The sequence below is a fragment of the Microcebus murinus genome, chromosome 16 (genome assembly GCF_040939455.1).
Source record: "Microcebus murinus isolate Inina chromosome 16, M.murinus_Inina_mat1.0, whole genome shotgun sequence".
NCBI classification, from domain to species: domain Eukaryota; kingdom Metazoa; phylum Chordata; class Mammalia; order Primates; family Cheirogaleidae; genus Microcebus; species Microcebus murinus.
This window is the reverse complement of record NC_134119.1, coordinates 31,690,749-31,703,872: the sequence shown is the minus strand read 5'-3', so window position 1 is coordinate 31,703,872 and position 13,124 is coordinate 31,690,749. Positions and strand designations below refer to the sequence as shown.

The 13,124-nt window shown below is 51.9% G+C and overlaps 2 protein-coding genes across 3 annotated transcripts in view; one reads left to right on the top strand and one right to left on the bottom strand.

Moving 5' to 3' along the window:
• Positions 1 to 2,415, top strand: part of PIGU (phosphatidylinositol glycan anchor biosynthesis class U) — a 95,056-nt gene extending 92,641 nt beyond the window's left edge. The window contains exon 12 of the mRNA XM_012754659.2: positions 1,990 to 2,415. Within this exon, the coding sequence (XP_012610113.1) occupies positions 1,990 to 2,103 (114 nt within the window). The 3' untranslated portion in view covers positions 2,104 to 2,415. The remainder of the gene's footprint in view (positions 1 to 1,989) is intronic.
• A 214-nt stretch (positions 2,416 to 2,629) lies between these two features.
• Positions 2,630 to 4,212, bottom strand: MAP1LC3A (microtubule associated protein 1 light chain 3 alpha). Of its 2 annotated transcripts, XM_012754674.2 has the most exons (5): positions 3,942 to 4,212; positions 3,574 to 3,629; positions 3,384 to 3,490; positions 3,000 to 3,169; positions 2,630 to 2,791 (listed from the first exon to the last, which is right to left on the bottom strand). In XM_012754674.2, exons 1-4 carry the CDS (start codon positions 3,979 to 3,981, stop codon positions 3,007 to 3,009), a joined length of 366 nt encoding a protein of 121 aa, XP_012610128.1. In that variant the 5' UTR covers positions 3,982 to 4,212; the 3' UTR covers positions 2,630 to 2,791; positions 3,000 to 3,006. The 2 variants fall into 2 exon arrangements, with proteins under 2 accessions (XP_012610128.1, XP_012610127.1); XM_012754673.2 differs by having other exon boundaries at positions 2,630 to 3,169; positions 3,942 to 4,210.
• Positions 4,213 to 13,124: the final 8,912 nt, after the last annotated feature.

Genomic DNA, 13,124 nt, shown 5'->3' with positions numbered 1-13,124 from the left:
TCTTGACCACCTTGGGGCTGAGGGATCTGCAAAAATGGCAGTTTCATACAGTTCAACCTAATAACCTAATATTTTGACTTACTGCTTGTCTAGCTGATTGTTGTGTGACATCGAGTTGCCTCATTTGTTTGGTTGTGAATTGTGACTTTGCACCTGTCCCTCATCTGACCCCTGGCTCAGGGATTAGCCTCTGAGCTCAGCCACTGCTGCCGGCTTCTCTTGCCCAGATGGCATCTTGGGGCCTGAGTGAGAAAGAGGGCTGCAGGGTACGGGGTCAGTTTTTGCTGTGGTCACTGCGCCCAGCACCGGGCAAGGCCTCAGGGGCTGCCTGATCTCTATCTGCTTTGCTGACATCCTTAGCAGAGTCTCATGCCCATTAGTGAACTGGCCCCAGGCGTGTCACCTTGCAGGCCCCGTGGCCACTAGTCTAGCTCTCCAGGTGTAGCCACAGGCCAGCTATTGAACCCGTTGAGTCTCAATTTCCCCATCTTACAAATGGGGATTATTAAACCTTCCAGACAAGCTTTGGTGATAGAATGGTGGCTACCTGTCCTGAGACCATCAATGCTATTAGGGACGTGACATCTCCCTGAACTCCTCCAGGCCCCTCCAAGCTGTCCTCAGCTGTTGTGTTACCTTCAGGTGAGTGAGAAGCTGCCCAGGACAGGGTCCTGGGGGTCTAGATCCAGGCTTAGCTCAACCTGTGACCTTGGCAGATCCCCGTTCCTCTCAGGGCCTCTGTGAGGGGGACAGTGAGCTGAGCTTCTGGTCCCCTCTGGGCCCCCTCTGGGTGGCAGAGGGAGACAGGATCTCCCTCTGCCACCAGGCTAGAGTGCAGTGACATGATCACAGCTCACTGCAGCCTTGAACTCCTGGGCTCCAGTGATCCCCTTGCCTCAGCCTCCCAAATAGCTGGGACTACAGACTCTAGGCCCCTTTTGATTCATGGCCCAGAATGGGAAAGACTGAGCTGGGCACAGAGATGCCCTAGTGACAGAACCACTAAGGGACCCTGCCCTAGTGGAGCTCCTGGTCTAAGAGAGGAGATACAGCCATCAGGCGGTCACACTGCTGAATGTGAGATTGCAGTTTGGATGAGTTTGTGCTAGCATATAGAGGTTGGTGCTGCTGGGACCTGATCTGGGGGATAAGTGATCTTTCCTGAGACCTGAAGGGCAAGAAACTCGACTAGATGAAAGGGGAGAGGACATTCCAGGCAGGAATCGGTGAAGAGCCTACAGTGGAGCGAGGTGGAGCAGGGAGAGGGTACTGCACACGTGGCAGGGATCAGGTGCAAGGCCGAGGAGCACCAGGGAGTTTGAGCTACACCCTAAGAACATGGGAAGCCTTGGGAGGATTTTAAGCCTGGAAGTAACATGATCAGATTTATGTTTTGAAAAGCTCTCTGGCTGCCAGGGAGAATGGGGTGGGGGCAGGTTTGAGAGCAGGGACTTGGCCCAGGAACAAGGCTTTACTGTTGTTTAGGAGATGACAGTGGCTTTGTCCAGGGTGATGGCTGTGGGGAAGGATCCAAAGGGTAGATTTGAGAGTCTAGAAGGTAGAATTGACAGGACTTCATGGCTTGATGGGCACCTGGATGCTAGAGACATGGGTGCCTGTGGGAGAAGGTGAAGTGTTTGGTGGGTGCCTGACTGGGGTGAAGAGCACATGGGCACTTGAGAGGGGAAGGGCCCCTGACTGCACAGGCATTTGGGGGCCAGAGCTTGGGCTGGAGGTGTAGACTGTGAGAGGGGTAGGAATCTGGGCAGCTTCGGAGGGGCTGGCAAGGTCTTGCAGGGTCAAATATGGACCCTTAGGAGAGGGTGCCTGGGCAGGGCCTCCTCAGTGGTTGATCCAGGGCCAGGCTGGGACCTTGATGAGAGGTGCCCTGTAGGGGCGCTGCTGTGTCCACCTTCTGCCTAGACCTGCCAGGGCCATGGGCTCAGGGGGAGGTGCCCCATAGCTCCTCACACTCTCTTTCTCCCCCAGATCCTGCTCATCTCTGATTACTTCTATGCCTTCCTGCGGCGGGAATACTACCTCACACACGGGCTCTACCTGACTGCCAAGGACGGCACAGAGGCCATGCTGGTGCTCAAGTAGGCCCGGCCGGGCACAGGGCTACACGGACCTCAGAAGGTGGAAGGGCCAGCAGCTGGGCCACGCCCTCTATCCAGAGTTGTCAGCAGAGTCCTTGGGCAGAAGAGGTTCTAGTCCAGGTTCACAAATCTCTGGTACCAAAGGGGACCATGGTTGACAGCAAGGCCTGGGGGAGTGGCTGAGAACACCCCACTTGGACCCCCACTTTGTGGCTCTGCATATGGAGGACCCCCCCTCCCAGGCAGGAAGGGGGAAGCAGCAGGTGAGCAGGGCTTCTTAGGTTGTGGCTACTTAATAAACGTGTTTTGTTATGAAGTCGTCTACCCTGGGACCACATCCACACTGCACTCCTGGTGGGGGTGGGCTTGGCCCAAAACACGAGCCAGGGGAACTACATACAGGTGTGGGTTTCTAGAATGAGCCCCAGGTCCATATAGCCCACTAGTCCATGCACTGGCGGGCTGAGAGTGGTGTGGGCCGGCCCCACCCACAGCCCTCCCTGCTCCCAAGCAAGCGCTGGAGGCAAAGGGCCAGGCAGGCCTGAGCACTCTTTATTCTGCAGAGGGACAATGACCACAGATCCATACACCATGTGGAGACCGGAGAGCCAAGGACCGATCTGTCAGGGGTGGGCAGGTCCAGGGGGTGGGGGGCAGAGCCTCAGGTAGGTGAGGGGTAGACAGGCAGGGGCCTAAAAAAAAGACAAACCACACAGTAGGGGTGCTGGGGGCTGCTCTCCACCCTCCCCCATCCCAGCCAGCACCCAGAGGGGCAAAGTAGGCTGGTGTCCCCTAGCTAGGGAGCCACATCCCTGCCCAGCCCACCAGGGGCAGCTCAGTTCAGAAGCTCCCTGGGCAGAACCTGACGGGCCCCCCCACTCCCAGGCCAACCCCCCCTACTGCTGGCTCAGAAGCCGAAGGTTTCCTGGGAGGCGTAGACCATGTAGAGGAAGCCGTCCTCGTCCTTCTCCTGCTCGTAGATGTCCGCGATGGGCGTGGACACGCTCACCATGCTGTGCTGGTTCACCAGCAGGAAGAAGGCCTGCGTGGGGTTCAGCTGCAGGCGGCGCCTAAGGCGGGCAGGGGGCATCGCAGTGAGGGGCTGGGTGGGCGGAGCCCTGAGCCCCTCCCCAGAATGATTCTGAGCCTCTTCCACACCCATCCCTGCCCCTTCCAGAGGCTCTCACCGCTGACTCAACTGACTTCAGCCCTGCCCTTGACCCCATGCCCGGCCCCCTCCCCTACTCCGACTCAAACCCCCTCTGGCGGCTGCTGCCCACACACCGGATGATCTTGACCAACTCGCTCATGTTGACATGGTCTGGGACCAGGAACTTGGTCTTGTCCAGGACGGGCAGCTGCTTCTCCCCCTTGTAGCGCTCAATGATCACCTGGGAGTGGGGCGGGCAAGGGTCGGGTCGGGAACGCCTGGGCCCGGGTTGGGACCTGGGCAGGGCAGGGCCGGGGAACTCACCGGGATCTTGCTGGGGTGCTGGTCGCGGATCTGCTGCACCTCCTTACAGCGGTCGGCTGCGAACGCGGTCAGTCGGGCTGTGAGGCCGGGCCAGGCCCAAGCCCTCTCCGCGGCTCCGCCCCGCCTGTCCCGAGGGCCAGCCCCGGCCCCGCCCCAGCCCCCGCCCCCGGGGCCGTCAGGCCCCACAGCCCCTGGCACCGAACGTGGTGGAGAGGCGGGCGGCCCCCACCCAGGCCCGAGCCGGCCTCCCAGCCCGGGGTCCGGCCCGAGCCTGACGTCACGGGGCTGACGTCACCTGCGGCAGTCGGGGTCGGTCGGCCTCCCGGAGCCCCCTGCCCCGCTCTCGCGGATCGCCCGCCGGGCCTCACCGAAGCTCCGCCGCTGCTTGAAAGGCCGATCCGAGGGCATCGCGCGGGCCCGGCGGGGCGCGCAGGCCGGGGCTCCGGGGCGCGCCTGAGGAGGTGGCTGCGGTTCGGGGGTTTCGGGGCTCGCGCCTCACGTTCAAGGGCTCCGGGGCTCGCGCTGAGCCCAGCGGCGGCGGCTGCGGGAGGTAACTCGCCCGGTGACGTCAGGTCACAACATTCCTTAAAGGGGAGGCCGGCGCGCCGCTCCCATTGGGCCGACGCAAAACCCGCCCGCCCGGACTCGTGACGTCACGGCGCAGAGAGCTTGGATTCTCGGCCCGGGATGCGGAGGGGCGGGGCCCAGGGCGCGTCACAGTCCCGTGACGTCATGGCCTGCGCGGCACCACTCCCAGTCAGGACTGCTGTGAGACTGGGAGGACTGCGGGGAAGGGCTGTGAGCCCAGGGTCCCCGCGCCTTCACGGGGCGAGGGCCAGGGAACCGAAAGCAAGGCTGTAGGAAAGAACACTCCGGCTTTAAACAGAATTCTAGAATTGAAAAATAGAATATTGAAATTCAAGTCTCAAAGGATGAGGTAAGAAAGCAGATTAAGACACCGCAGAAGAGAAAATCACGGAATTGGAGGATAGATCAGCAATTAACCAGAGGCTGGGGATGAAGAATGTGAGAGGAAGTGACAATGTTAACATGAGAAAGAACTCACAGGCCCAGAGCTCCAGGAGCACAAAGAATGTGGAGAGGCAGTTCCTGAAGGAGAGCTTCCTAAATTGATTAAAGACCAGGATCCTCTCTTAAAATCCACGACAGGATAAATAAAAATCAACACCTAGACACTTTGTGGTGAACTTGCAGGACTCCAAAGAATAAAAGATCTTAAAAACCACCAAAGGAGGATGGGTTAACTAAAAATACTACGCCAAAAATAGCTTTCTCAGCAGCAAGTATAGAAGCTGGAATAAATGTAATCTTTATAAACCGCTGAAAGAAAAATACCATCAACCAGTTGTTAATCTGTGACTTAAGAGTCAGGGAGAGGCCGGGCGCGGTGGCTCAGGCCTGTAATCCTAGCATAGCACGCTGGGAGGCAGAGGCGGGCGGATCGTTTGAGATCAGGAGTTTGAGACCAGCCTGAGCAAGGGCGAGACCCCATCTCTACTAAAAATAGAAATTAGTTGGCCAACTAAAAACATACAGAAAAAATTAGGCCGGGCGCGGTGGCTCACGCCTGTAATCCTAGCACTCTAGGAGGCGGAGGGGGGCGGATTGCTCGAGGTCAGTTCAAAACCAGCCTGAGCAAGAGCGAGACCCGTCTCTACTATAAATAGAAAGAAATTAATTGGCCAACTAACATAAATAGAAAAAATTTGCCGGGTATGGTGGCGCATGCCTGTAGTCCCAGCTACTCGGGAGGCTGAGGCTGAAGGATTGCTTGAGCCCAGGAGTTTGAGGTTGCTGTGAGCTAGGCTGACACCGCGGCACTCTAACCCGGGGAACAGAGTGTTTTTGAGACTCTGTCTCGAAAAAAAAAAAAAAAATGCAGCTCTATACTGTTTACAAGAGGACATTTAAAACTTAAGGGCACCCAAAGTAAAAACCTGGAAAAAGGTGTACTAGAGAAAACCTAACCCAAAGATGTACCTGTAGAAAAATCAGACAAAATAGGTTTGAAGGCAGAAGGCAGTCTGAGTGCAGTGGCTCGTGTCTGTAATCCTAGTACCTCGAGAGGTGGGGATGAGAACATCACTTGAGCCCAGGAGTTTGTGGCTAGGCCACTGTATTCCAGCCTTGGTGATAGAGCAAGACTTCATCTCTTTTAAAAAAAAGAAAAAGGCAGAAGACATCATTAGAGATAGAGGATAATTCTTTAAGAAGAGGGAGCAATTCTGAACGCGTATGTTCTGGTTTTACCAAAAAATGCTGAAAATATATAAAGCAAAAATGACAGTATATAAGGAGAAATTGCCAAGTCATCTACCCTTCATCATAGTGGGAAATTTCACACCTCTTTTAGTAACTTACAGAACAGCCAAAAAAGTAAGAATATAGAAGATTTTATACAATTAATAATTCTGATCAGTAGACCCCAATAGAATCCTAAACTCAACAGGACCTTACTTTCAAGCACACAAGGAACATTTACAACAAATACCCTAACTATTAGGGCACAAGACAGCTCAACAGATATCAAATATCAATTTCAGACAGACCATATTCTTTGACCACAGATGGACAAGAGCCAAGTAAGCTCCAAATGTTTGGAAATTTATAAATAACTCTTTACTCAAAGATGAAATCATATAGAAATGAAAAATACTTAGATCAAATAAAAAATGAGGATAGACATAAAAACTTGGGTAAGGGGCAGCTAAAGCAGCATTTGGAAGATTTACAGCCTTATTAGCTAACAAGAAATGTAGAAAATCAAACAGCAGAGTCAAATTTAAAAAAGAGTAACAGTATAAACCCAAAGAAAGTGAAAGGAATATAATGAAGAGAAGAAGTTGATGAAATAGAAAAAAAAAAAAAAAAAAGATTATAAACTCCATGCAAGTAAATGGACATCTAGAAAAAAAAATTGCCAAAACTAATTTTAAAAGAAAGGGACAAACTGAGTAGCTTTATGTCTATTAAGGAGATTGAAGAAAACAAAATTGAAAAGCTACTCATCAAAAATCCAACTAATCTAAATGGTTTTCTAGGTGAGTTCTACCAAATAAAATAAAAAACCTCAACCTGCAGGAAACGTAACAGTAAAGCACCGGATCATACGGTGTATATGGTGAAACGTGAAGCATTATTCCCTTTAAAGCCAGGAACAAAGGGTCACCGGACAAAATTCAGTACTTATGGAGGTCCTGAGCCCCAAGACAAACAAAAGGACCAAAGCTATTAATATCATTCACAGCCAGAAAATCCAAGGGAATAGAAATAAAAGATTTGTGTAACTAATAAGTCTGACAACATCTGATCCTGAGTTTTAGAGGAATGTGGAAAATTGGGAATTCTTTACACTGCTGCTGGGGGTGTAAATGATTTCAGCCACATTGGAGAACATTTCGGCAAAATCTACCCAAACTGAAGATGCCCATGTCCTTACACACCAGGAATTTCACTTGTAGGTGTGAACAGGAGCCTGAGGAAATGTGGTTAAGAATGTTGATTGTGGCTGGGAGGCTGAGGTGGGCAGATTGCTCAAGGTCAGGAGTTCGAAACCAGCCTGAGCAAGAATGGACCCTGTCTCTACTAAAAACAGAAAGAAATTAATTGGCCAACTAAAAATATATAGAAAAAATTAGCCGGGCATGGTGGTGCATGACTGTAGTCCCAGCTACTCGGGAGGCTGAGGCAGGAGGATTGCTTGAGCCCAGGAGTTTGAGGTTGCTGTGAGCTAGGCTGACGCCACAGTACTCGCTCTAGCCCGGGCAACAGAGTAAGACTTTGACTCAAAAAAAAAAAAAGAATGTTGATTGTAACATTTTCATAATTGCAAAAAATTGGGAGCCACCTACATGTCTTATTTTTATTTTTATTTTTTTGAGACAGAGTCTCACTTTGTTGCCCAGGTTAGAGTGAGTGCTGTGGCGTCAGCCTTGCTCACAGCAACCTCAAACTCCTGGGCTCAAGCAATCCTCCTGCCTCAACCTCCCCAGTAGCTGAGACTACAGCCATGTACCACCATGCCCGGCTAATTTTTTCTATATATATCAGATGGCCAATTAATTTGTTTCTATTTATAGTAGAGACGGGGTCTCACTCTTGCTCAGGCTGGTTTCGAACTCCTGACCTCGAGGGATCCTCCCGCCTCGGCCTCCCAGAGTGCTAGGATTACAGGCGTGAGCCACCGCGCCCGGCACCTACATGTCTTATTTAATAGTTTACTGGCTATGAGGTTTTCTTATCAATAAAAAAGAAAAAAAAAAATAGTTTACTGGCTGGTCACGCTGGTTTGTACCTATAATCCCAGCACTTTGGGAGGCTGAGACGGAGGCTCTCTTGATAACTGGGAGTTCGAGGTTATTGTGAACTGTAATTGTGCCACCATACTCCAGCCTGGGCAACAGAGTGAGACCCTATCTAATGAATAAATAAACTTAACTAAATAACTAAGTTGCTGTAATAGAATTACACACTGTTTCAATGAAAGATGGAGAGCAAGGTTAGCAAACTTTTCCTTTAAAGGGCCAGATCGTAAATATTACAGGTTTTGCAGACCATGTGGTCTCTGGCAACCACTCCCCTTGGCACGGAAGAGCGGCCTTAGACAACCAAACAGGCATGGCTGCATCCCAGTAAAACTTTATTTACTCAGACAGACTTGGCCTGAGGGCCTTAGTTTGCTGACTGTTGATCCAGAACTGTGCGTGTCAAAGTGGACAAACATCACAAACACAAGGTCACAGGAGATTGAGTGTGATCAGAGCCATTAGGGCAGCAGAAAGAACTGGGTCAGCCATGGCCTTGGGAAGTGGTTACACCTGTCTTTTATCAGACTCAGCCCTGCTGAGGTTAGCTGGGGAGGAGTGCCCATCCCCCAAACTCCAATCCTCACCTGATAGGCAGCAGGACTGGCTCTCCCGCCTTCAGTCCTCTAGGCTCCCTCCTCTGCCCCATCACCCCTGCACCCAACAGCCTGGCCTCTACCCCATGTCTCTCTACTTGAATGCCTAGCAGACATCTCAAACTTGACCTACCCAAAATAAACCCATGATCTTCCCCCAACATGTGATCCAAGTGTATTTCAGGCCAGGACCCTTGGAGGCCTCCTTTCTTTCCTTTACTGCCCCTACTGCTGCCAGCCCTCCACTCTATGCCCAGTCCAATCCATGCTCAAATCCTATTGGTTGTACCTTCAAGATAGCTCCAGAATATGACCACGTCTCCTCACCACCGCCACCTCCTGCTGGTCTCCTGCTCTGGCCTTGCCTCCTTCAGTCTGACCTCACTACAGTGACAAGAGCGATCCTACACACACAGGAGTCGGGTCACTGGCCCCGCACTCCCCTCATCCAGAGCTAAAAGCCGAAGGCTGAAGGTGGCCTGAGGGATCTGGCTCCCAACTGCTCCCCTTCTCTCCTTGACTTCAGCCACGCTGGCCTCCACTACTCCAGGAATCCCTAAATCGCTCGCTCATACCCAGGGCCTTTGCCTGGAACATTCTTCCCCAGATCTCTGAGTGGCTCACACCCTCGCCTCCTTCAAGTGCCTCCTCAGGCCTTCCTGAGTGATCTTATTTAACATTGCAGGCTCCCTTCTCACTCCCTAGCCTCCCTCCCAGCTCCTTCATTTTCTGCCAGAGCACTCATCACCTAATATGCTATAGCATTTTTAAAGGATTTTATTATGCTTATTTTGTTATTACACATAACACTTGAAATAATTGTGCAGTGACCTCCATAGACCCACTGGTTACATTCTATTAACATTTTGATCCATCTGCTTTATCACTTCTTTATCCATTCTTGTTGCATTTCAGAGTAAATTGCAGATATCAATTCACTTTCTCCCTCAACCTTTCACACTAATATCAACATGGTTTTGGTTACTTTTTCTTTTAGGGGTAAAATTTCCATACAACACACCACCACCATCTGTGACATGCACAGATGTTAATGGGACTGTCTGGTGAGTCTGACGAGGACACACACCTGTGTAATCCAAGCCCCAGTCAGGACTCAAAACACGACCGTCCCCTTCAGAGCCTTCCTCTGGCCTCTCCGGAGCCACCTCCACGCCCTCCCCAGAGGAAGCACCATTCTGATCTTTCTCCATACAGCAACCTGCTGGTCTGAAACTGTATGTAGATGGAATCATACAGTACGTCCTTCTTTGGGGTCTGGCTTTTTTAACTCAACAAAGTTTTTGAGGTTCGCCTGTGCTTTGCAGACATGGGCATTCCTTTACATTGCTGAGTAGGTTTCAATGTGTAGATGTAGCAGTTTGTTTACTCATTCTTCTATCGATAGATCCTTGGGCTATTTCCAGTTTGTGGCTGTTATGAAATAAAGCTGCTATGAACATTCTCGTAACAGTCTTTGTGTGGACACACTCTTTTGTTTCAGTTGGATAAATACCTAGGAGTAGAATTGCTGGGTTGTGGGGTAGAAGTGTATTTACTTTTAGAAGAAATTACCAGACCTTTTCCCAAAGTATTCCATTTTAGACCCCTATCAAATATATATGGGAGTTCTAGTTGCTCTGTATCCTTGTAGACATTTCATATTGTCATTTTTAATTTTAGCCATTTTGGTGTGTAGTGGTATCTCATTGTAGTTTTAAATTTAATATTTATTATATAATTTTCTTTCCTTTTTCCTTCCCACTAAATTGCAAGCCCCTTAAGGGAAGAGTTTTTTGTTTGTTTTTAAAGAGGTGAGATATGGCTCTGTCACCCAAGCTTGAGTACAGTGGTGCAACATAGCTCACTGCAGCCTCAAACTCCTGGACTCATGTGATCCTCTGACCTCAGCCTCTCCAGTAGCTGTGACTACAGGCATGCACTGCCATGCTTGGATAATTTTTTTGAGACAGAGTCTCACTCTGTTGCCTGGGGTAGAGTGCCATGGCGTCAGCCTAGCTCACAGCAACCTCAAACTCCTGGGCTCAAGTGATCCTACTGCCTCAGCCTCCCGAGTAGCTGGGACTACAGGCATGCGCCACCATGCCCGGCTAATTTTTGCTATATATTTTTAGTTGTCCAGATAATTTCTATTTTTAGTAGAGATGGGGTCTCACTCTTGTTCAGGCTGGTCTTGAACTCCTGACCTTGAGCAATCCTCCCACCTTGGCCTCCCAGAGTACTAGGATCACAGGCGTGAGCCACTGCGCCCAGCCTGGCAAATATTCTTTGAATGAGTGACCTCTCCTTTGGGTACCCACTGTGTGGTCTCTCCATGCCACTGGCCAGCTAGAGGGTGCATCTCCCCTGGGCATGAGCAGGGGCCGAGACTATGCCCAGCACTGCTGCCGGGTGTCAAGAGAATCAGAGGGGTTTGGGGAAACAGGTTCAGTTCAGGAAAGTGTCTCACCCATGGTCAAGCACACCCTCGACCACTCGGCTCCCAGCCCCTCGTTCCTGCCTTTCTGTGGCTTCTGACTTGCACTCATGGTGAGAAAAGGCACAGAGGGGGCCTTTGCTGGCCTGTCACATAAGCATGGAGCAACCCTGGCCTGAGTGGCCACTAATTACTGTGTGATCGTGGGCAGATCGTACTCCCTCAGCCTGTTTGCTCCTTTACATCATGGCAGGCAGTCCAGAGACAGACCGGGTCCTACGTAGCTTTGCACTTACTAACTTTGAGGCATCTCTTTCCCCTGGAGCCTCAAGTTCCTTTATCTGCAAAACTGAGACAGTATCAGAACCTGGCTCTGAGGTTGAGGATGAGTGAGTGACTCAGTAAGCCACGGAGTTCTGGGGGAAACAGGGCCTGGAATTAGCTGGACACCCTTAGCACCAGCGTGCAGGGTGCTTTGTTTAAGGAGATGAACCCACTTGTGAAATGGGCCTCACATTGGGAGGACCCAGGAGGATTAAGTCTGAGTCAAGGTCATTATCTCTGAGTAAGGATTGGTTGTTCCTGTTTACAGACTCGGAGTGGCATTTTCCAAAGATTGTAGCGACTGAAACCCACCCAGGGGGCCCAGACTGCCCCACCCTCACTTCCCTGGGCTCGCTGGAAAAGTGGAGGCCAAGACCACCAACCCCACTGCCCATGTGGGATCTCAGGCCTGGCCTTTCCCTTCCCTCTGGGCCTCACTGCCCTCACGTGTCTCCCGTGCTCAGGCCTCTGCAGTTCTGACCCCTCCTCCCTGAACAACAGGGCCGGGCCGCCACCCTCCTACCGAGTCCGCAAGCCTTCTGAGCTGGCTGCTCACCTGGGGCAGCCTCCCCTTGGCCTTTCCAGCCTCCAGCTGCACCTCAGCTCTCCTCAGTCGCTCCTGGGGTCCTGGGTCCCATCCCCTGTTCACACCCAGCAGTGCCTCCGTCACAACAGTGATGCCCCATCCCCACTTCCAGACTGCCTCCAGGTGTCAGGTCTAGGCCCTGCCTCTTTTTTTATTCATTCTTTTTCTGCCCTCTGGCCTATTCATACATGAGGCCCTGCTGCTTGAACGCAGGTTGCCTCTGAGGTTTAGGCTCCTGAAACTCAACACAGCCGGGGAAGTGGCCGTCCTCCCCACACCTGTGCGTGCAGCTAATCCCACCTGCCCTCCACCCCATCACCCCAGCCCAGGCCTCCCCCGGCCCACTCATCCAGTCCTCTCAGAGTCCTCCTCCCACGCCCGTCTGTCCCTCCTGTCCCAGACCGCGCCTCCCCCCTGTGCCTGCCCTGCAGAAGCAAGGCCAGGGCACGCTGACCGCATCAGGACTTAGCAGTCGCTCCCCCTCTCCACCTCCTTCCTCGCCCAGCACGAATTCCGCAGCCCATCATGACAATCACTTCCAAAGTCCTTAACTCCCTCTTCAGCTGAATTAACCTGGCAAAATCCCTGAGTTTACAGCTGCACCTGTGGCTGAAAAAGATGATGCGAAAGTGCCAACCTTGCAACAAAGCTCCGCCCGGCTGCCCTCCCCACTCCGCGCTCCCGGGGAGAGTGTGTCCCGTCCCCGCGTCTCCGCAACACCAGGCGTGGAGTCGCCGTCCCTGTTCTAAGGCGGGTCTTCCACTAGTGCCTGTGCAGCCTACCTCGCACATAGCACGACTGTCTCAAAAAAGAATTAAAAAAAATATATCCATTGGCCCATGTTCTGGAGATAAAGAATAAAAAAAAAGAAAAAGAAAAAAAGGAAAAGATAATAAAAAACCAAAAAACAAACACAAAATAAAAATAAAATCATCCAAGCATGGCAGTGCATGCCTTTGCTCCTGAGACCCTCAGTATCCGCTGCACCCAGCAAACAAACATGTCCCCCTTCTCCCCAGCGACTTCTCTGCTCCCTTCCCAACCTTGGCGCCTGTCTGCAGCTGCTCCTTCACCTTCTCCCTGGACTCTCTCCTGAACCCATCCCAGCTGGGCTTCCCTCCCACCAGTGCCCCTGTCGCCATAGGCACAGCGCCACCTCGCTGAATCCTGTCGTCACACCTCTGTCCTCTTCCCACTCACTTCTTACCGGCCTCTGATGACCACTTCCTCCTCCCTGCAGTTCTCTCTCTTGGCTTCTACAGCAGAGACCGTGACTGGAACACCAG